This window comes from Arvicanthis niloticus, chromosome 9 (genome assembly GCF_011762505.2).
Source record: "Arvicanthis niloticus isolate mArvNil1 chromosome 9, mArvNil1.pat.X, whole genome shotgun sequence".
Lineage (NCBI taxonomy): Eukaryota > Metazoa > Chordata > Mammalia > Rodentia > Muridae > Arvicanthis > Arvicanthis niloticus.
Genome location: NC_047666.1, coordinates 22729391 through 22752618, shown reverse-complemented (window position 1 = coordinate 22752618; position 23228 = coordinate 22729391). Strand labels below are relative to the sequence as shown.

Here is a 23228-nt window from a genome sequence, read left to right as displayed (position 1 = left end):
GCGTAGCCGCACGTCGCCAGCTCCAGCCACAGGCCACGCCCAGAGGCCGTGCGTCGGTGCGTCGTCTCTATGGTGGCGGCGGATTTGGAGGGACCTGAGGATCGCGGCGTCAGGCAAGGCTTACTTGAAGGTGGGGGTGGGTTGCAGGTGTGACCTCTGACCTTGGCGTGGGCCTTCAGGTAGCTAAGCTGTGGGAGAAAGGGCTGGAGAACACATTCTGCCTTTTTAGCTGAGACGTTCGGTACCACCAGGTCTTTTATATCATCATTCTTCCTGTGGGATTCCCTGGTGGCCACAACACTCAACCCTGGGGCTCTCTCCTGCTCCATGGGCTCCTCTCCTCCTTGTGACTATTATTCATCACTTTCCTCGGCGATCCTATCAATCAATGGTCTCAGTGTCTCCCGGTTGTATCTCATTGTCCTTCTCCCCTGTCCAAGTGTCCCTTGTGGCCTTCTTCCCGTTTGTCGTGCGGTAACTAGTAATCTCTCTCCCAGGATGTTCCGCCGAGAGCGCTGCATCCCACTTCGTGGCTCTGCCGCCGCCCTGTCTAACAACCTCAGTGTACTGCAGCTTCCAGCCCGTGATCTCACGCATTTTGGGGTGGTTCATGGACCGAGCGCCCAGCTTCTCAGCGCTGCCCCTGAGGGTGTGCCTTTGGCCCAGCGCCAGCTCCAGGTTAAAGAGGGCGCTGGAGTGAGTCCCCCACTTATCACTCAGGTGAGGCAAGGAGTGAAAGAGACGTTGCTTAAATCAGTGCGATCCTTGTCCTTTAATCCCTATCCTCTTGATGCCTTATGTCCTCGTCTACTGTGACGCGCGTCTCTCCAGGTCCACTGGTGTGTCCTCCCCTTCAGAGTACTGCTGGTCCTCACCTCCCATCGAGGGATACAGGTGAGACGAGAACCCTCCTACCTTTTCTCCAGCGCCCCCACCCCAATAACACTTTCAAACTTTTCACGTGAGCAGCCCACTCTCCCTCATTTCTTCATCTTCATGCCTTCCGTTTTCTTTACTCTTTAATTCTGCTTCAGCTGTCTGCTTCCGTAATAAACTCTGTGACCCTTGGGCAGGAGTAGCCTCAGTGTCCTCCTCTGAAAACTAGGAATAAGAATAGTGCCTGCCTCCCAGAACAGAGTTTGAGGATTACATGGACTCCCGCTAGCCTGGCTGGGTGAAGTGCCCAGATCTCAGCAAGGGTCAGCTGCATCGTGCTCTCATCCTTGCCCCCCATCTTCCAGATGTACGAGTCCGATGGCTCCGTCATGGTTTATTGGCATGCCTTGGACTCCGGAGATGCTTCTTCAGGTACCTTCAGGACCAAGTGGAGCAGGGGGTGGAGGCTGGGAGAATTTGCAGGGGTAGGGGCTGGAGGAAGGGCTGTTTCTGAGAGCTGCTTTTGTATTTAGTACAGGCTATGTTTGCCCGAGGAATTGCTGCCAGCGTCCACTTCATCTGTGTGGGTGAGAGGACTAGAGGCAGGGCTAGGGCCTGTATATAAGGTACAGCATTGTGGGGTCTCAGGCAGGAGGATGCTGAGGGCTTGACGAACTTAGGAAGAGCTAGCGGGAATCTGGGGAAGGAAGGGTATCAGGGACTCTGAAAAACATTTAAAGGGGGATGGTGAATGGAAAGTCAGGCCTCTGGGAGTAATGAGTTTATTACTAAGACTTCTGGGATAGAAGGGGTGCTGACTGTGTTGTCTGGAGATACAGAGGGCTCTGGAAACCATCAGTGGGACACTGGTTCTGGCTGCAGGTACGTGGTCTGGTCGGGTACTGGTCTTTGATATCCCCGCTAAGGGTCCCAACATTGTACTGAGTGAGGAGCTGGCTGGACACCAGACACCAATCACGGATATCGCCACTGCAGATGCCCAGGGACAGGTGAGTTCACTTGCTCCAGTGGTTCTAGTAGCCTGGGAGACTTCTTCACCCTCTGGAGGCCCCGGGTGTGGGTATTAGCTATGCCTCTAAGCAGAAGTGTAGCTTTGTTCATCTGTACTTTCTTAGATGCAGCAACCTCAGGTCTGGAGAAAAACATACTTTCCACTAAGTGGTGTTTTATACAAATCACTAACACTCTCCAAGGCTGGTGTGAATCCAGCAGTTGGAGCCCACCATCTCCCAGATGCTGCCAACACTGTAGCTTCCTCCCCTGGACTTGGCGCTAGTGCCCCTATTCTGACCCGGCTCCAGGCCAGCCTTTCCAAAAAGCTGTCTCCTAATTTCAACCCCCTCTGAACTCCCCACCCCCAGCTTCACTCTGAGTAGGCCCTCCCCGCACAGAAAACTCTCTTCTCCCCACTTGGATTGTAAACCTCTTGGGTGTGGGTTTTGTCGTTTGTATCCTTCCTAGCAGCTGTTATGTCTGCCTGACACCAGGTCAGGAGGTCTAGGGACTAGTTATAACTGCCAAACCTCCAAAAAGTCAGGACATGGTGGTTTTAGTCTTTCCACCTATCTGGAAGGAACAGTTGTACGTCCTCTTCTATTCCGTGATGGGGCTGGGGGAGGTGGCAGTGGTGAGTGCATACAAGCAGCTACAAGGAGCCTGTGCTTGAGAGACTCCCAGAGAAGTGTTTATGGCTTGAGCTAGTGAAAGAGCCACTGCTTACCCTTTCCCTGTAGAAGCAAAAAGGCAGGCATGGCTTCACCTCCCCTCCTGCTCTGTACTCTGGACCACAGACTGTAAAGGGAAGAGCTGACCCTGATTTCCTCCTCAGGATGGTGTTGCTGACATGGTGACAGCAGATGATTCAGGTGCTCTGTGTGTTTGGAGGTCAGGACCTTCGTTCACCATACTGACCCGAATACCAGGATTCGGGTAGGAGAGTCAGACGAGGGTTATGACCTTTGTGAGGTGACTTCAAGGTAGGGAGTATGTTGGGGTCTGGAGAAATCAAAATTGAACATTACTCTTGCAGGGTGCCATGCCCCTCTGTGCAACTGTGGCAGGGGATTGTGGCAGCAGGATATGGAAATGGACAGGTGCGTCTGTATGACGCCCTCACAGGAGCCCTCCACATCCAGATCAATGCCCACGCCCGGACCATCTCTGCCCTGGACCTAGCTCCAGAGGTGGGCAAGGTCAGTGTCCTGCATCCCTAATACCCCTCCTGGTGCTTAGATACATAGCACAGGTTTGTCCCATACTCAGTGTAACTCCTCCCACACACCTGGACTGACACTTGAGCTCACACCCGGCCTGTCAGGGCATCTGGTGCCCTGCCTATCCCTTATGGGGTTCTCTCTCTTAGCTACTGTCTGCAGCTGAGGACACCTTTGTGCACATCTGGAAGCTAAACAGAAACCCAGAGAGTGGCTCTATTGAGGTATGTTTGCAGACAGGTGGGAGTAGGGACCCAAGCACAGGGAGAGCGGCAGGACTGATAGCCCTCTTTTCCCCACAGGTGGAACACTGTCACGGCGAATGTATTTCTGACACCCAGGTGTGTGGTGCTCGGTTCTGTGATCCATCTGGCAGGTCCTTTGCTGTGACGGGTTATGACCTTGCTGAGATCATGAGATTCAGCAGTGTCTGAGAGGAGCAGTCTTCCCTTCTCCTTGGGTATTTATAAAGGATTCCCTCCATCAAGTCCCTGTGTGATCACTCAGTATCACAGCCATACCTCTCTAAACATCAAGCTCCAGGGAGGACAGAGGGGCAGGTTCAGAGTATGCAGAAGCCACTGGTCCTCAGAGACCATGTCCTCAAAGACTAAGAGAAGGCATCAAACTGTTAAATAACTTTAATGGTTGATGTAGGGGTCACAAGGGAGGTGCTTTCCTCCCTGTGCTCCAGTGCCACCATGGAGGCTGGTTAGTGCAGGGAGGTAGGGCAGAGTTGTTCCAGTTTTCTCCCAGGAAGCGCTTAGGGGGATCCTCGCCAGCTCAAGGAATGGTCCCCTCAGTACCATGGCAACCACAACTTAGGAGGGGTTTCTGTTACCCTTCCCCAGCCTTCCGTCCTAGTCCAGTGGAGGAAGAGGAGCCCAAGCTGGCCAACTGGTGCCCCACAGTGCTGGACCTAGAGCCCAGTTGTCCTTGGGTCATTTTCTTTCTTGACCAGATCCTGTTGCTGGTGCCTCTCACACTGGGGACTGGAGCCATGTGCTGAGCTGACTTTTGCTGTAGAAACCTCGGGATTGTGGGGATCGCTGTGGGGGAAGGGGTGCAACCGAGCGAGAAGGCCCAAGGGAGTGGTCTGCAGGGGCAGCATCCAGGGAAAAGGTCCGGGGTCTTCCCCAGGGCAGGGGTTGCGTCCAGGTAGGGACTGGGGCCACTGAGGCAGGCGAGCAGGAGCTAGGCAAGGCAGGCTGGTCTGTAAACATTGCTAGCCAGGGTGGGGACGGTTCCAGCCTCGTGCCCTCCCGCTGGGCCAGGATGTCTGTCACTGCTGCGATGTCATCTAGCGGCTCAATAGCTGTGGCAGCAGGGAGGGGGCAAGGGGAGGGGCTAGTCAGAGCTCAAGCCCTGGCCTGCCTGGCTCTGACTGTCACCTGTCACTGTAATAGGACGAAAGCAGGCCCCGAATCTCGGCTGAGATGGCATTATTCTGCAGGAGCAACCCCTCACAGGGACCTCCCGAGGCCACAGGCTCTGATAAGACTGTGACATTATGGGGGCAGGGGGTAGCAGAAGTGGGTAAAGAAACCAAGAGAAAAGGAGAGAAAGCAGTGCCGGGCAAGTGAGGTCAGAAGAGGAGACAGGAGTCCACATGCATGAAGGGAAACAGAAAGGAAGGATTAGGACAGATGGCAGAAAATGACTCTGGCTCTCTGGGTTTGTTTTGAACTTGGATGGAAATGGTTTTAAGAATTGGAGAGAACGGGGGAATATACCAGGGCTGAGTGGGCCCTGGACCCCATGGTGTGCTTTCTCTCTGGTTCTATTACCCAGGATCCCTTGAGGTCCCCAACCCCACTCTCCATCAGCCTCTCACTGACCCTCCTCCCACTGACCCTCCTCCCACTGACCCTCCTCCCACCGACACTCCTCCCACCGACACTCCTCCCACTGACCCTCCTCCCACTGACCCTCCTCCCACTGATCCTCCTGTCACTTACCCATCTCATGGTATAAGGATCCCTGCTTGGCCAGTGCTTGGGGTGGCTTCCGGGGTGTAGGAATTTCGATCTTCATAATCTCATCACAGCAGTGCTTCCACTGGCCTGTGAGGAGGAGAGAGAAGGAGGAGGGGAGGGGAGGGGAGGAGAGAGGAGAGGACCAGACCCATGCAGGAGCTGCCTGCTTCTGTTACATTCCCCTGCTCTCCCACAGCACTGGGACCTCTACCCAGCTCTTTCTCTTACTCATGTCAAAGAAGAGCTGCCACAGCGCCTCCATCCAGTTCTGCAGGGCTTCTCTGCTCTCCACCTGAAGGGTGTTTGTTACCTCATCATCTCCATACCGGTTGCTGATGCTGAGAGTGAAAGGCCACTCTGGGGCCTGCTCCATCTCCCCTGCCCGGACCCTAGTCTCCTGCAGGGGGAAAGCAAGGGGCTGACTTCACCTCTACCCATCACCTCGGCCTAGAATTACCTTTGGGACTTCTGCTGGGCCTTCCTTTGCCTCCTGCTAACTCCAGTGTGGGGGCGGGGCAGCAAGAATGGTGGGGGCAACAGACCTGTGCTGTGGCAGGGAGAGAGGAGCAGGTAGAAACAGGAAAGGGGGACAGTAAGGCAGGGAAGGTGCAGAGCACCAAGGTCAGGTTTGAGTTGCCCACCCAGTACATCCAGAACACAAGCAGGGGTCTGAGGTGCAGTGCTGTGGTAGGGCCCTTGCCTAAAACAGGAGTCTCTGGATTTGACCCCAGCACTAGACAAAGCAAAACAGACACATAGAAAAAGCAACTAGCTGGAGAGCAGAGCAGCCCATTTGCACCTTTGTAGAGGCAGAAATAGCAAGTTACTGGCAGGGCAGACTGGAAGCAGAAAGCAGAACAGAAGGAAAACCTGCCTGACCCAGCAAAAAGGCCTCTGGGGTTTGGAAGGGGCTGGGGATGCTGACTGAGCAGGATAACTTAGTATTGTTTGGGGTAAGACAATGTGGGGAGGAGGTCCCTCTGCATCCTAGGCCCTGTGGTGGAGCTTAGTGCTCTTAGGATCAGAGTCCACCCTTCTTGTCTCTGAGGCCTGGGCCCAACCCTTCAGAGCCTTGAGAGAGAGGTGCCTGAGCTCAGGCACTAGGTAGCCTCACTACGGAGGGACTGGTCACCTTGTTGACGATGATAGTGAAGAGTGGTTCTTGCCCAGTGTCTGCATCCTCAGATGTCCAGTAACAAAAGAGGTTTGTGCCTTTCAGGACTCCATGCACGAGTGTCCCGCTCTGTAGCTCCCCAGCTTGCTGCATAAACAACTTGGTGTTTTCTGAGGAGTTTTGCACCTTCCTCCCAGTCCCCCACTGACCCCATGCCCTCAGTACACACCCTGCTGTCTTCCCATCCCACTTTGTCCCCCCAGGTGCAGAGTTTTAGGTTGTCCATCTATTTCTAGCCCTCTCCACTCCCTTAAGACCCCTCACCTGCACCCTGAGGGTACCACTTGCAGTGGGCTGAGTCATGCAGAGAGGCTGAGCCACCAGCCGGCAACACACGCTACCATAAAGGGGCAGCCAGGCAGGGTTCTCCTCTAGGGGAGGAGGAAGTGCTGGTGAGGATGGGAAATGATAATGACTACCCCACGACCCCTCCTATCAGTGCCAGTGTGCTGGACAGACAGACAGACAGACAGACACACACACACACATACCATGACTGGTGAGGGTGAGGTCATGTGTACGGAATCCATCTTGCACTGCTGCTAAGGTAAGCGTGGTGTGGGCCAAGAGGTGATATCGAGGACCTCTGAAGGGAGAAGGGACATCAGTGGAGTGGCATGTGTGGCAGGAAAAGTGCTGCAAGGCTGACACAGGACTGTCCCATTGCCAGGCTACCATGGAAACTTAGCTTGCCTCCTGTTTCCTGACCTCCTGTTAGGCATCTGGACCTTCCCTTATACATCTTACACATTGTCCCAATGGAATTCTAGCAGCTCCGTGAGGGTAGCTGTTCTTCAGTCAATAGATGAGGCAGCTTCCTCTAGATTCTAGGTGACTGGCTGTAGGCTCTGCCACAGAGCATGGCCCAACTCAGAGCATAGCTGTTTATACATCCATGTCTGGTTTTGGCATGGTTATATATGGGTGGCACACGTGTGCATATATGGGGGCCGGAATGACACTGGTTGTCCTCCTTAATTGCTCTCTACATCTCTTATAAAGGCAGGGTCTCTCACTGAACTTGCCAATTCAACTAATCTAGCAGGCCAGCTTACCCTGGGGGTCACCTGTCTCCACCCGAGTGAGCTCTGGGATGGGGGTCTGGGGGATCAGAACTCCAGTCCCCATGCTTGCCCAGTAAATGCTTTACCCACTGAGCCCTCCCCCCATCCCTGTTTTTGGTGTTCTGGGACAGGGTTTTATGTACACCATGTTGGCCATAAACTCACCATTCAGCCACAAATGTCTTTGAACATATGATCCTCCTGCCTCCACCTCCCAAGGGATGGAATAGCCCGTGTGCACCACCCCACCCAAGGCTTCGTGTATGCCAGGCAAGCACTTTACCAACTGAGCTACATCCCCCAGTCCTATAAGATGAATTGTTGGCTGCTAAACAGGTAAGACCCCCAAACCTGGCTCTCCCTACCTCCCCACTGTCAGGCTTGTAGACTGACGTAGGCCTAACTGTAGGGTTAGCCAGAATGCCTGCTCATTCAGTGTGAAGTGGTCCCCAGTGGGGAGCTGAAGGAAGGCAGCAGGTAGGAAAGGATCTTACCCCACAGCTGGGGTAGGCAGCAGGATGGGACTGTTCCCGGAGGCCCCAGCACTGTCCATCGATGCCCTGACACGCTTCCCCGAGGAACGGCCCAGGGAGCTACTGAGTTTCGTGGCAAGCCTCTTGGGGGCACCAGCTAGGGCTCCCTCCTCCTCCACACAGGCCCCATACAGCTCCAGCCGCAGTTCAAAGTCAGGCCCTGCCTCAGCACTACACAGGTGTGGGACAGGGCGGGGTAATCAGAGGGAGGCTCAGGAGGACTGGGATGAAGAAGGGCATAAGTACTGGACAACTCCATGGGGAAGCCCATGAACCATCTACCTCTCCCTCTCCACCTTCACCCGCACCCCAGAGCAGCCCCACAGGAGCTGGGAAAGAAGGGAGCCATGGCGAGGCACTCACAAGAGCACATTGTTCTGAAAGGAGATGTCTGTGAGGGTCCTGTCCACCAACACCATCTCTGTGTCCTGAATCTGTTCCCCAAGCTGCAGCAGCAGGAACACAGCCCAGCGGTGCAGGTCTGGGAGGAAAGAAAGGGAGAAGAAAAAAAGAAAAAAGAAAAGAAAAAGATCTTAAGATTTCCCACAAGTGCCTCCACCTTGGGGAACACTTGAATTTGTCCCAGTTTGTGACGCTCACCGCCTTTGTTCTTGAAATACTCTGTGTCCTTCCACATGAGTGGGATTCGGAGGTCTAAGGGGCAGAGGGGAAGGAAGAGGGGTTAGAAGCAGACAGGAGAGGTGGGGTGGGGTGGGGTGGGGTGAGGGATGCCAGTAGCTGGGGCAGCCGTGTGCTTACCAGAGATGCAGACACGTCCACGGCAAGGGGAGCGCTCAGTGGACGGCACACTGTCGGAGGGTCTGTGGGTAGATCACAGAGTCCTGGCCTGGTCTCTACATACTCTTCCCCTTTGCTCTGACTCCCAAGGGCTCTGAGAGTCCCATGATCCCTAGCCATGGAAGGGCCAAGGACTGGAGGAGAGCTGTTGACAAAGCTCAGAGGCTTTCAGCCTGAGGAACTTGTGAGCAAGGAACACACAGGTACAGCATGAAGCTTGAGTTCCTCCCCGTCCCAGCACTGTTCCTGACCATCCCGATCCCTGCCAGGGACAAGTGGGGCTCTGAGGGGACAGGCATCACCAGAGGTTCTTTGTTTTTTGTTGTTGTTTTGTTTTGTTTTGTTTTTTCAAGACAGGGTTTCTCTGTGTAGCCCTGGCTGTCCTGGAACTCACTCTGTAGACCAGGCTGGCCTCGAACTCAGAAATCCGCCTGCCTCTGCCTCCCAAGTGCTGGGATTAAAGGCGTGCGCCACCACCGCCCAGCATCACCAGAGGTTCTTAAATCTTCACCACCACCATTAAACTGTGGGCTTGGAAGGGTTGGCAGGCCACTCGTTCCCACCACAGGGTCTTAGTGTGCAGTTTAGGCTGCTGTCAAACTCAGCAATCTTCTTGCCTCGGCCTCCCACATGCTGGGATTACAGGCATAAACCACCAGCTTCTGTCTCATCTTTGATATGAGTACACAATCTCATGAATAGCGGTGTGTTTAGCTGCTACGGAATTAGATGGACTTCACATTCCCACTGTGAGGGCTGTGAGGCCTAGCTACCCCTGGATCCCCGACAGAGCCGCCTCCAGCCTGCTTGGCCTATTGTTAAAAGAAGTAACAGTGGAATGAGGCTTCTCCTGTAGGCTTCCTGGTGAGCCCCTGGCAACCTCTCCCTCAGCTCCTTCATGTCAGTGAGGGACTGGGACCCTCTTCATGCAGCCTCGAGGAGACAAGCAGGTCTCCAGATGACTCGTTTACCACAGTTGGCCAGTCTTCAGAGTGATCGGTTTACCAAGTATTCTCTAACATTTGTACTTGACTCCAGCTGTCTCACTGCTGGCCTGCAGTGTGGGTCACATACTGAGGCTGAGCTCTTTCGGAATGCTCGGTCTAATTTCTATGAATGGGAAGCCTGCCTTTAAGTGATTTTTAATTATGCACTTTCCTAACCCCTGCCTCTGATGGTGAACCCCAGGTACAACAAGCTATTATCAATTTGTGGTAAATTGGCCATTCGACAAATTGGCCATTTGGCGAACCAGCCCTGAGAAAATTAGTTTTCCAGAAATCAGCCAGCCAGACATAGGAGATCAAGGGCAGGCCTAGCCAAATTAGCAGTTTTGCATTACTCATTACTTGTGGTTCAGATTGCCAACTTCCATTGAATATACTGGCTTCCCTGATTCCAGTCCCAGCCAGTCTGGATGACCCACCACCACAGTGAAACACCAAGGTGTCTCTCACGGCCAGGACAGATGTTTGTGAGGAGGTCTCCTTCAGGTTGGCATGAACTCCAAACACTCCACACAGACATACATGCTTTTTATCACTTTTTACCACAAATAAAGCCTCTTTCCCCCCCCCCCCCCACCTCTCCTCCTATGCTCACCTCCGGCCTGTCTTCTCCAGCACCTGGGCCTCCTTGCGCCGCTGCAGCTCACCCATGTAGCTGAGAATACGGCTGTTGCACACCAACAGGCTCTTGGTGGCCTCCAGAGCCTGCTCTCGCTGGGAGCAGGCCGCCAGCAGCTTGCAGGCCCCTTCCCTCATCCGGATCTCATGATCTAGTTTCCTCTGCAACTCTGTGTCCTAACCAGAACCATGGGAGGGGGAAGAGGAAATGGCAGTCAGGGAACATGCTGAGCCATCTCCCCTCCCCAACCCAGTCCCAAGTAGGGGGCCCAGGGGTGTGTGACAGGGCACAACTTGGGACGACTAACGTCTCAACAAAATGAATAGCAAGCCTGTCGTCTCACCCGCCCTTACCCAAGACAAGCTAGAAAAGCTTTGCAATAAGATACTCCCATGTATTTGATGGTGAAGTATAAATTCAGCCTGCCTCTTCTATCACAATTGGAGAAATCTACAAAAGCCACAAATTCATATATCCTTTGACCTAACTATCCAATACTCAAGTGTTTAGCCTTACAGATACAGTTGCACACGTAACCGCCAAGCCACATGCACAAAACCCTTCATTTGGCACTGTTTTAGTGTGTGTGTGTGTGTGTGTGTGTGTGTGTGTGTGTGTGTGTATGTGTCACATATGAGAGCAGTGCTCACAGAGGCCAGAAGAAGGCATCAGGCCCTGGAGCTGGAGCTATAAGCCATCTCACATGAGTGCCGGGAATTGAACATGGATTCTCTGTAAGAGCAGCGACTGCTTTTTTATCACTGAGTCATCTCTCCAGCCCCAGGCATTGTTTTAAACACCCAAACTAAAAGCCTGTCAACAAGACGGCAGTTCAATGAGTCATATCTGTGCTGAAATAGTGCAAAAGACCTAGGCAGATGTGCATAGATGACTCTCCAGAAAATATAGCACAAGAATAGAAAGCAAAACATCATAATCAAGTTAGGCATGGTGGTGCACATCTGTAATCCAACACTTGGGAGGTAGAGGCAGGAAGATCAGGAGTTTAAGGCCATCCTCAGCTGTATGTCAAATTAGAGGCAAGCCTAGAGGATACATGGGATTCTCTCAAAAACAATATATACACTTACCATCTGTTTTATATATGTGATATATATGCACATGCATGTATATTATATATACCATATATTTGCACGTGCATATGTATGTATATTTACACATTTGTGTGATCGTGGCCACAGAGGTCAGGAATGTGGGCTCAGTCAAAGTGCATACCACCCACGCAGCACAGAACCCTTCACGGACCTTGAATAGCTCACCCACCACCTCCGGCTCCCTGAGTGGGGAGAGGAAGCCAGAGGGAAGGGAAAGTAGTTGGTCCAGGTTTGAGGGGTTGGACAGACATGAAAGGGCCGGGGAGAGGCTCAGAGAGGATACAGGGGTAGTCACTTGGAAAACACTCATCCTGGAGCTTAAAGGGCAGTTAGCATTGGACTGGGGGCTGGGCATGCATGGGGCTCTGGGTTTGATTCCCCAGCAATGCATAAACCAGATGTAGTGTAGGCAGGCAGGAGAATCAAGATGTTCAAGGTCACCCCCAACAACGTAGTGAATTTGAGCCAACCTGGGCTATATAAAACCTTGTCTCAAAACAGTGAAAGAAAACATAAAAGCTCTAGGCAGCCAAGCATAGTGATACATGCCCATAATCCCAGCACTCAAAAAGCAGAGGCAGGGGAGTTGCCATGAATTCCAAGCTAGCCTGAGCTACATATCCAGCTTGTTAACAGTTCCTTCCTCCAAGGACTATTTCCTAGTTCATCTGCTAGATCAGATTTTCACCCTGCACCTCCCACATGATTCTAAAACAGGCCAACTCAGTCTCTCTCCTCCAGGAAGCCCCCGCCCCCCCCACACACACACACATTGCAGCTCCTAAATGTGGGGCATTTCACTCTATTTTCATCAGCCTTGGTTTATTAACTTGTAAAATGGGGTTGAAAAGTTGGAGAGACGGCTCAGTAGGTAAAGTGCCTACTATGCAAGCAAGAGGCCTCGAGTTCAGATCCCCCGTACCCATGTGAAAGCCAGACACGCTATATGGCTAGCCTCTAACCCCAATGCTGGAGAGCAGAAACAGGCAGAGATCCCTGAAGGCCAGCTAGTCTAGCCAAAACCTTGCACCAGGTTCAGTGAGAGACCTTGCCTCAAAAGAGAAGTAGGGGGGAACCGGTGGGGGGTGGGGCAGTGAGATGGCTCAGTGGATAAAGGCAACTGTTAGCAAGCCTGGGGAACTGAGTTCTAGATCTGGGCTGTACATAGTGTAAGAGACAACCAACCCCACAAATTCTCCTCTGATCTCCACACTGTGCTGTAGCATGCACCCCTACAGACACAGAAACCACACACACACACACACACACACACACACATTTATATATATTAAAGGACAATCTGAGCATGGTGACGCATGCCTATAAACACTGAGAGGAAGAGACAACCCCCACAATAAACAAAAAAGTGAAGCTCGGCAGAGGTCTACACACGCTACCTCACCGCCGGTCTACACACACTCATAGCAAGCATACACACATGCACACACACATCACAGACACACAAAATAGGGTGAAAATCGTCGTGGCATCCTAGTGTGGAAAGACTTCCCATGAGATTCAAGCTCAATGCTTGAGAGTATTCAGCACATGGAGGGGCACAGGCTTTATCAAGGAGGCTGCGTTGACAGGCCTGTTCACCAATGAGTGCTGGAGGGTGCTGACCAAGCGAGGCTCCACTGTAAGCCCCAGCTGGGAGATGAACGCACAGATGAATGCTAATCCATAAATGCCTCGTCATGGCATAAAACCACAGGAAATAGCCTCTGCTGAGGTGACAGGGAGGAGGTCCCAGAGCGGAGGTGCAAAACATTGGTGCAGGAAGCCAGGCAAGTGGGGGCACGCAGTTGGGAGAGAAGAGCGCCGGTGACTACACAAACCTGTCCTCTCTGTCACACTGGCTCTGCTCCATATGCTCTGCTCTGCTCTGTCTCTGGTGTCCAATCACACTAACAGCTTGAATTCCTTCTCACCAAAACCTGGTCCAGCCTGCCTGCCACCTCTTACTACCCTATCTTTTTTAGGGGGAGGGGTGCTGTGCTAGGCCAGACTTTATCACAAATCACTCCAGTATCATGTGCCTTTTCCCCAAAGCCCTCTCCACCAGGAAGCCCTCCCAACTACCAGCCACGCTTTGTATGCACCAGGGTCCTGTCAGTGCTAGGCCAGCTACTTGCCTACTCCGCCCCAACTCTTCACCTAGCTCCTGTTCACTGGTTCAAATGAATGAGATCAAGGATGCGGACCTCATGCTCTCATGCTCATTCCTGGTTAGCTAGCCCCCTTGGGGCCAAGCACTCACCGAGCCTTCCCTAGCCCTGTCCATTGTGCTTGCAGCTAGCGCGAGGTCCCAAGTCGCAGAAACCCGGAGGGCCGGTGTGGCCCGAGGACCGCGTGGGAATCGAAGGATCCCGAGCGTCGGCGCTACCTCACCGCCTGGGTCCGCTGCGCCCAGGGGCGCTGGTGACATCAGCTCCCAATTGCCGCGAGAGGCGCTGAGGGCGCCAGACGCGGGCGGTCCCTGCAGGCGCTGCGATGCCTGTATCTCTACCATCGGGACCCTGGTTGCCGAGGGATGCAACTGCAGGGAGCGCCTGGGCCGCCCCAGAGGCCTCTCCTGAGCGGGCTTCTCTCTGCAAGGTGACCCTTACCAGGAGCAGGATGTGGTAAGAAGTGAGGTCGCTGGATCCAGAACGGGCCAGCAGAACTGGACTGGGGGAACTAGACGCCTTCCCTATGTGCTTCCTAATTCTAAGCCGGCCAGCCCCCAAGAATGCGCTGGAGAAAGGGCCCCCACCTTTTCAGGTGGAGAACCGGGTTCTTGGGCTTTGCATCCCTCTCCACACCCATTAGCACAGGAATAGGCCCTGGCTTCCTCTCCACCGCCACCACCCGCACACCCTCCCCAAATGGACACCATTCCCCCAGGATGGGAAAAAGCCCAATACTGAACATCCTCAGACCTGGGTCAGATCTCCAGGGACGACAGAGAATGAGTCACAGTCTCCCATCATGACCCACTCCTCCCCCACGCTGCCCCTGACTTCCTGCTCTGCTTCCCATCACCTTCTGTCCCCTTCAGAATTCCCACAGCTGAGTTCAAATCCTGGTCTAGGGACTTGACAAGCTGGGGCCCGTTTGTCTCTGGAGCTTCCGTCACACCTGTTCCAGCTTTGCTCTGGGATGTAGCTCAGTCGGTAGACAGCCTGCCTAGCATACTCTGGGTTCCATCCTGAGCACCCCATTGGCCCGAGATAATGCCGGCACTTGAGACAGGAGAATGCAAAGTTCAATGTCATCCTCAGCTACACAGCCTGGGCTACATGAGAAGTTATTACAACACACCAAAACCATACAGGCAGGCAAGATGGCTCAGTGGGTAAAACCGTCTGCCGCCAAGCTTGAGGGCCTGAGTTCAATCCCTGAACCCCACCGTGCGAATCGACTCCCCAACACTGTCCTCTGAGCTCCACACTTGCTTGGTACCATACGTCATCTCCACAGCCACTGCCACCAACCCCACCACGGCCACCACTGCCACCATCACCATCACCACTGCATACATATTTTTTAATTAAATAAAAATAAGCTTTACTCTCACTCTGCCTGTATATGCAGTTTAGGATGCCTCCTCCAGAAAGTCTTCCTGGGTTTACCCTCCAGAACTAAGTTTCCTGCCATTTTCTGAAAAATCAGTGGGTCTGTCTTTTTGAGGATAAGATGAACCAGGGAGGAGGAGGAGGTTGTGCAGAATTCTCAACCCGTGGTTGAAGGAAAGTTAATCAAAGTAAAAACCAATTCCTTCTTCTGTTCCAGATGTTGGGAAGGCCTCCCTCCCATGGAGAAAAATGACAGTGTGTGTTGGGGGAGGGGTACCCAGGATGCAGAATTTAAACATTGACACACCCTGGCCAGCACTGTTGATGGAAACCGCATGTGGCTAGAGAAACTGAAGAACTGGCTCCCCACTGCCTTAATTAACTAAAAGTAATTATAATACAAATTACGCAAGGAGTAGCAGGAAAAATGAAGGCAAGACGACAGAAAGGAGGTTTTGAGTATTTTTCTTAGGTTTTTTTTTTTTTTTTTCATTTGGAATTGTCTCCTTCTATAACCCTTGAGCTCACAATGCTCTGTCTTCAGCCTCCTGGGTGCTGGGATTATAGACATGTGCCATCACGCCAAGCCTCACCCGGTAAATAGGTCCTCTTCTGTGCACCAGCACAGGAAAATTAGGCAATGTCAGAAACCCAAAGGGATCCACTTGGCGCCTTTCTACAAAATAGACAAGCAAATTGAAGTGTATCCTCCTGGTGCCTCTGGAGCCAGACACGGATGGTTTGCTTCTTCTAGTTGGCACAGTGTGAAACGTACACTTGAAATGCACGCCAAGGCAGTGCTAGGAAGGATCCTGCAGCTATAACTGGGTTAGGCTGTAACTGGCTAACATTATCCATCGATCCAGAGATGGGGCAGGGGCTGGGTAGGCAGCACGTGTACAGTAAGTCACCCTTCCTGATATACTCTCTATCCCTGCCTCCCAGACCTCCTGCCCCATTAAAGGCCAGGCAGTCACTTCCTCCACTCAGCAAAGGGTCACACGCCACCAGGGGCTGCACCACACGCCTGGACCCATCTATTCTGGAGTTTCTGGCTGCTTCGCTTGTCATGTCAGCCAGCCTGTCACATCTCCCTCCATCACTTGGAATCTCTCCTCCCTTCCATGAACTCTGTAGTCTACACCACAGATTCATTCCCCTATGGTATTACATGACCATCCACTAGGAAGACTTGATGCTGCTGACCTTTCTTCCCTAGCCCTTCCCACCACCAAGCTGATCCTTCACAACAGTCACCATCCTAAAACTGAAGGGAGAAGACAGTCTGGTGGCATGTGCCTTTAATTCCAGCACTAAGGAGACAGAGGCAGATGGATCACTGTGAGATAAAAGCTAGCCTGGTCTACAGAGCCATTTCCAGGTCAACCACGGCTACATAGAAGACCCTATCCTTAAAACAAACACATTAAAAAAAAAAATTGCAAGAAATTCAAGGATCAGATTGGGTTCTCAGCACCAGCTTGGTGATGCACTCCTGGAATTCCAGCATCAGGAGTTAGAGACAGGAAGATCAGAAGTTCAAGGTTAACCTTGGCTACATAGAGAGTCTGAGGAGTTCCAGGATAGCCAGAGCTACACAGAGAAACCCTGTCTCGAAAAACAAAACAGAGAGAGAGAGAGAGAGAGAGAGAGAGAGAGAGAGAGAGAGAGAGAGAGAGAGTCTGAGGCAAGCCTTGGATGACAAAACCTTTCTATGCTGCGAAATCCCATCCAGGGTACAATGTAAGTCTTATAGCCTTTCTACCCCAGCATGGCCCACCTCTGTCCACCATCTCCACACCAACAACAAATTCCAGCCCCACTGGCCTCTCCACAACCCAACACAAATATGCCCCCCTCAGGCTTATTGAAGACTCTTTACTCTGGCTCTGCCATCTTCCTGAAAAGACTTCCTGTAAGCTTCAAAACCTCAGGCCCTTCCAGACCATCCGATGTTCTCATCTGCCTGACTGCTACTGCACCCCGTTTTTATAATATTTTCCTTAAGTGGTGCCACTCACACAGTCTGTTCCCTCACAAGAAAGGATATTTCCTGCCTTCTCCAGATGGATTTCCATGGCCTAGAAAGTAGCTCAGCACATAGAATCAGACAGGTATGGGGGCTATTTAGTCTAAAACATGTGCCCATAATTCCCAGCTCTTGGGAGGTGGGAGTAGGGAGATTGGGAGTTCAAGGTCATCCTCAACTACATAGTGAATTCAGAGAGCCTGTCTTAAGGGGAAAAAAAGAAAAAGCAGCAGGCCAGTGAGATGGATCAGCAGGTAAAGGGGAATTGCCATTAATCCCAAGGACCTGGGTTCAATCCCAGAGCCCACATGGTGGAAGGAAAAAACAAAATCCCCAAAATGCCAAAAGTTATACTCTGATCAACACCACACACACACACACACACACACACACACACACACACTAAAAGCAACAAGAAAACCAAAAGAGAATAAACGAACAAATGAGGAATAACGGCTCCAATCTGTAATCCCAGCACTCAGAAGGCTAAGACAGGAGGATTGCTATGAGCTCCATACCAGCCTAGACCACATAGTGACTTCAGTAGCCAGGTGGACTACAAAATGAGATCCTGTCTAAGGACAGTTAGAAAAAGGGAGAGAAAGGAGGGAAAGGAAATTAAAAAGAAAAAGAATAAATACACAACTAGTGTTCCAGCCTCTCTTGGAAGCTGACCTCTGACCTCACATCTGCATGATGGCATACCACCTACTTCCGCCTCTCTTCCGGGTGCATCTTCTATACTTCCTTCATCCTTCATACTGAAATCTCTTCATTCCATCTCAAAAATGAACCTTTGTCTCCTGAACAAATATCCACAGCTATTCATAACAGCAAAGACCCTACTGTCCAACATGTGGCTTTGTTGTTGTTGTTTAGCCGAGGCTGGCCTGGAACTCACTCTTACTCCTACTTTCCAAGTGCTCGAATTACATGCATGTGCCCTTGCGCCCAGTTCATGCACCCCGGGGGCTGCTGATGCTCATACCCAGAACTGTGTCCATGCCAAACAGGCACCCAACCAATGGAGCCACGTCCCTAGTCCTTCATAACGTCCAGTCTGGTCAGCAGAAGTGAGCCTGGCTCCCCAAACACATTCAACACATTGTATTCAAAACCACCTGCGGTCCCGCCTATCCCAGCCGTGGGCGGGCCCCCCCTCCCTTATTAGCCCCATTAAGGCTGAGACCGCACAGGAAGACTGTTGTCCAGGGGTCGGGGCATTACCTCCAGGCTGAGTGCCATCTGCCGGATGTAGAGCATATTGAGGTCCTCCAGGATGTGCCATCTGTCCTGCATCTCTGTGTCCCCTAGAGCCCCTTCCCTTGCTGCCCAGAGAGAGGCCAGGTAGGCACCACGCTGTCCCACAGTTCCTCCTCCCACTGCTCCCCGGGCTTGAGAGAGGTGTCCAGCTCTAGGACAGAATGCAGAGTCTGTCCCTGTCCCTCTGCAGTCCTGTTAGACCCCTCTGGCTTCTGTGACAAAATTTTCTCTCCTAGTGTTGTTCTAAGGCCTTGGAAGGAGCCAAGCAGAGGAGGAAAGAAAGTGAGGTAAGAATGAGCAGGGGCTCCTGGGAGGAGAGACCAGCTGCAGAGGGGGCTCTGGGCACAGAGTGTCCAGCCTTGAGTTGGTGGCAGCTGTTCTCCCAGCTGTGGAAGAAAAAGGCCCTTTCATTCCCATTTTGGCCCCTCCCCCGCTCCCGCCCACATCCCTGGCCTGGCCGACTAAGAATGTGCTTGCTGCGAGGGCAGTGAGGGGCAGGCACAGCTGGAAGGGGGCAGGGAAGGGACGCCTCCTGCTGATTCTACGGAATCCAGAGGCTTGTCGGGAGATCAGACCCAACCGAGGGAGTTCTGGCTTAGTTTGAGAAAGTTAGCGACAGAAGTGAGGACTTGAGGAGACTTGAGCCCAGGGAATGGGACAAAGGGGTGAGTTCGTAACGCAGCCCAGCCCCCAGGGTCACCCCTTCCAATGCCGGCCCCCATCCAGCACGCCCCACCCTGGACTCACAATTACCTCGCTTTTCCAGCAGAAGGGAGGAGAGAGAGAGAGGGAGAAAGTCAGGGGTGTGCCTGGCTGCTGCTGGCCCTGATCCCCTCGGCGGGGCCCCTTCCCTTCCAGACAGGAAACCAGCCCCGGGTCCCAGCCAGCTGCAGGGCTGTCCCCCACGCCCCTACCCAGGGACCGTGGAGTCACACTCAACCCAGCGGCAGGCCTGGCCCTGCGGCTCCGCCCCGACTCCTCAGCTATGGCCCCCAAGGCCTGGCATATCCTAGCAAGGCTCAGGAGCACAGGTCCTACTCCAGGCCCCCAACTTCGCCTCTGGCTCCCCAACACTGGCTATGCGCGGGTTCCTTGGGTCTAAGTTGCTGGGGCGGGAGGATGACAAAAGCTCTCCACTCGCATCTGACTCAGAGAAAGCCTGGGACAGCGGGACAAGGGTGTGAAAAGAGCCTTTGTTCTGGGCAGCCTGGAGGGAAAGGGCAAAAGCCAGGCCTGGAATCCCAGGCGGGAGGGGGGTGCGCTGCTGGAAGAACCACCACGCTTAACCCTTCCCAGGCCGGTGAGGGATACAGACTTTAAACTGGGACCTCCTTGAGTACGTGGGAGGCTGACCTTGGGGACACAAGTCTCTATGGGGTGGCTAAGCCCCTCTCATTCCTGGCTCAGCCATGTGCCTCCAGTTTAGGGATTAAGCACAGAGCTCAGAAGTGCTGGCAGGGATACCCTGGTGGTGGTGGTGGTGGTGGTGGTGGTGGTGGTGGTGGTGGTGGTGGTGTGGTTATGACTCTCAGGCTAGAGGCTAGAGACTGTTTTTAGGCCCAAGAAGGGAGGTGGAAAGTTGGGTGTGGAAAAACGTTCAAGAGGAGAGAGAGAGAGAGAGAGAGAGAGAGAGAGAGAGAGAGAGAGAGAGAGAGAGAGAGAGAGAGAGAGAGAGAGAGAGAGAGACTTGTTGCCCTTCAGGAGTAACAGGGCATTATTGGGAGGGCTTCAGATAAGTTACAGAACTGTGGAGACAATGAAGGCTGGCCTAGGGGGTCGGCACAGTGTAGGATGCTACAGGCAGCTAGTAAGCAGCTGGAAACCAAGTCAAAATTTCAAAATTGGAGGATGCCTGGCTGTCCAATGCCCTTGGCCCAAGATACTGGAGGGTCTTGGGTTCAGGCATAGTTTGGGAATCTAAAGCCCCTCACGTTGAGACTAATTGAGACTTTTCAAGGCAGAAGCAAATGACCTCAATCAGGCAATGCATGGCTTGCACAGATCAGATGGACCCACACCCTGTCCACACCTGGATTTCTAAGTCAACAACTTGAGCTAGAACAGACCCAGATCACGGCGCGCCCAGGAGGCAGGATGGCCAGGGCTACCTGCCAGGACTGGGAGGGGAAGGCAGGGACGCGGCCTCTCACCTCCGGCTGGTCGCTGAAGACACTAAGTCGGAAGCGGCCGCGTTTGAACTCCATCTCCAGGGCGGAGCCCCTGGCCACTGTGACCCGGCTCCGATGGTTTCGAGAGAACATGCTGGCAGCCCCTTGCTCAGTGCGCTTCCTGCGCTCCTAGGATCAGTCTCTCGCGGGCTTGGGCTCTGGTCCCTCGACGGCCGCCCTCCTACCAGTGCAGCCGGGAATCTCCCCAGCTGCCCGGTTCCCAAACCCCGCCCCCGGAGACGACACCTGGGCTGGGCAGGGCGCGGCACCCTCCTCTTCCACCCCCGCTAAAGTCCCGGCCTGTACTCGGGCGCCAAGCCATTATGGGTCGACAGTTTCACTGCCAGAGGCACCCTAAACCACTCCTGAGAGCTTCCACCGTTTTGGTTGGATTAGCTCACCTGCACTTGGGGCGGGTCCCCAAATCCCCTCCCCTGCAGCATTCCCCACCTGTCAAACTAGAGTCTCTCGGAGCTCGGAAAACACCGATAGTCACACTGCACTTTCTGGTTCTAGCTTGACTTTGGACCGCCCAACTTCTACAGTTGACTGTTTCTCTCTCCCATGTAGACTCCCCTGAACGGCTACCTGTCCATCCACAATGGCCTCGATTCATAAAGAGGGCTTAGGAGGGTCTTGAAACTTCGGTTACTTCCCTATGGGATCACAGAACTTTGGTCTAACTACTGAACTTTCTAGTCTATTCGGTAAGGATATTGCAGTCTTTTTTCAGTTGCTATGAAAATCATATATGGGAAGGAACAGGAGGCAGACACGGGGGAAATGACCTATAAGACTGAGGAGCAGGTCCCAGAGCACTGGATCCTCACACGAAAGCAGCTTCAGCTCACTGGACCAGGAACTTACGTGTCTTCAGAGTGTTATGTAAAAACTGGCTGCTTGCTGGATAGCAGAGTCCAGGTTCCTCACTCCCTGCCCCTACAGGAACATGACTCCCTCCTCTCTCCAACAGATCTCACTGAGACCGGCTCACTGACTGACTACCCACAGTGGGTCTCCTGGAGGCTTCAGAACTGGCTGGGTAGAGTTTGAAGCAGGGTGGGGCTGTGACAGAACAGATGAGCAGGAGCCAACTCAGAGGAACTGTGCTACAGCAAATGACTCAATCTTTTAGAAAGTGGACTTAAAATCCCTTTAAAAAAGAGACTTTGGGAGCGAGGGCATCGGCTTTTACACCTGATAAACAAGGCTTTGAGTATCACTTCACCAGGTATCCAGTTTTGTACACACACATACACACACACACACACACACACACACACACACACACACTTGTTCTACTTCCCTCCATCTTGCTCTTACCCTCAACAGCATAAGATTGATGCCAAAACTTCTGGGAGTACATCTTTTCAGACTTAAATTCAACTAAAAAAGAAAGAAAGAAAAGAAAGAAAAAGAACATCTGTGGATTGAGGCTTCTGAGCATATCTGGGATTAACACGCAGTCATTTGAGATCATTCATTTCAACTGTTTCCCCCCCTCACCCCAAAAAAGGAGAAAAAAAATCTCTGAGGCCAGAGGATTGACCAGACCTGAACCAACCACTTCGGCTAAGAGAGTCATGTGTGCTTGCTGGTCACACCTGAGTGACTTGTGCCCTCCTAGAGAACCCAGTCAGCTGGAAAGAGGAGGGAAGGGGAGGGAGAAGTTCCTCAAGGGATGTTTCACTAGCACCAAGTGAAGAAATGGCTGTCCATTCACACACACACACACACACACACACACACACACACACACACACACACGGGAGGGGGGAGGCTCAAACGATGGAAAAGAAAGAGAAGGGGGGGGGCAGTCTGTCTTGTTCCTTACTTTTCTGCCCTGCACATCACAAGTACTCAATAGGCACCAGGGGAGATGCACAAAAGCACAGCTGCCAACCTAAGATGCTGAGCCAAGCCGGCTCATTGGACTAAAACAGCTCACAGTCCTGTCAAGAGCATCAGTGCTCACCAGGAATCCCAGAACTCATGAGGTTGAGGCAGGGGGATTGCTTGGAGTTTGAGGCTAACCAGTGCTACATAGTCAGACTCTGTCACAAAAGGGGAGGGAGAGATGGTGCTGGAGAGATGGCTCAGCAGCCAAGAATGCACACTACTTTATTACAGAGGACCTGAGTTAGGTTCCAGCGACAGGAATAAGATCCTAAATTTAATCCCCAGTACCACAAACAACTAAAGGGGTTCATCTCCAGCGGGGGGGGGGGTGCTGGTACATGCCTTTGATCCCAGGGAGACAGAGCTGGAGGGATCTCTGTGAGCTACAGAAGACATAATGAATTCTAGACCCAGATAGTGAGACCCTGACTCAAAAAAAGCAAACTAGCAAAAAAGTTCGTTTTCAGTGTTTGTTTTTAAGCACAGAACCCATCTTTCCAGATGAAATTTGATGTGGAATGTGTGACAGAAACAGGTGCTGCAGCTCTCAGCATCCCTGGAGGGCAGGGCACAAGAGCTTATAGAAGGGTTTGAGAACACCTCTAGAACCCAGGCAAGACCTAGAGAAACAGACTCTGGGAGGAAAAAGTTGAACTCGAATTCTGTGTGAGATCGGGTATGCCTTACTGTGGTGAAGGCTTAGGGAAAGGAGTGCCAGGGGCAAATAGTAATGCCTTAGAAGTTGCAACTCAGTGGCTTTTTGTACAAAGCAGATAGAGGAGCTGTTCCTGGGGTTAGTGATGCCCGCCCATGTGACTCAGCAAGGAGGGAAAAATAAGGGCTAAGATATTGGTGGTTTGGTTTTTAAATTAAAATTTTATTTGACAAAATATTTGAGGCCAACAAGATGTCTCAG

General features: G+C 52.6%; 2 protein-coding genes across 9 annotated transcripts; one reads left to right on the top strand and one right to left on the bottom strand.

The window, feature by feature from the left end:
* The first annotated feature begins 17 nt into the window (after window positions 1-17).
* On the top strand, window positions 18-3597 carry Wdr54 (WD repeat domain 54). 3 transcript variants are annotated; one of them, XM_034512482.2, is made up of 10 exons: window positions 18-113; window positions 498-720; window positions 832-894; window positions 1242-1308; window positions 1410-1463; window positions 1759-1886; window positions 2726-2826; window positions 2927-3089; window positions 3260-3334; window positions 3413-3597. In XM_034512482.2, the coding sequence occupies exons 1-10, from the start codon at window positions 70-72 to the stop codon at window positions 3542-3544; spliced, it is 1050 nt and encodes a 349-aa protein (XP_034368373.1). In that variant the 5' UTR covers window positions 18-69; the 3' UTR covers window positions 3545-3597. The 3 variants fall into 3 exon arrangements, with proteins under 3 accessions (XP_034368373.1, XP_034368374.1, XP_076796074.1); XM_034512483.2 differs by having other exon boundaries at window positions 38-130; XM_076939959.1 differs by lacking the exon at window positions 18-113 and adding an exon at window positions 159-179.
* Window positions 3598-3736: 139 nt separating this feature from the next.
* Window positions 3737-20633, bottom strand: Rtkn (rhotekin). 6 transcript variants are annotated; one of them, XM_076939954.1, is made up of 13 exons: window positions 18999-19395; window positions 18210-18495; window positions 10258-10457; window positions 8617-8678; window positions 8458-8511; window positions 8221-8338; window positions 7819-8028; window positions 6752-6846; window positions 6525-6631; window positions 6219-6347; window positions 5315-5483; window positions 5069-5173; window positions 3737-4425 (listed from the first exon to the last, which is right to left on the bottom strand). In XM_076939954.1, the coding sequence occupies exons 2-13, from the start codon at window positions 18279-18281 to the stop codon at window positions 4091-4093; spliced, it is 1656 nt and encodes a 551-aa protein (XP_076796069.1). In that variant the 5' UTR covers window positions 18282-18495; window positions 18999-19395; the 3' UTR covers window positions 3737-4090. The 6 variants fall into 6 exon arrangements, with proteins under 6 accessions (XP_076796069.1, XP_076796068.1, XP_076796070.1 ...); XM_076939953.1 differs by lacking the exons at window positions 18210-18495; window positions 18999-19395 and adding an exon at window positions 13657-14210; XM_076939955.1 differs by lacking the exons at window positions 18210-18495; window positions 18999-19395 and adding an exon at window positions 13657-13993 and having other exon boundaries at window positions 3737-4610.
* Between the last annotated feature and the right edge of the window lie 2595 nt (window positions 20634-23228).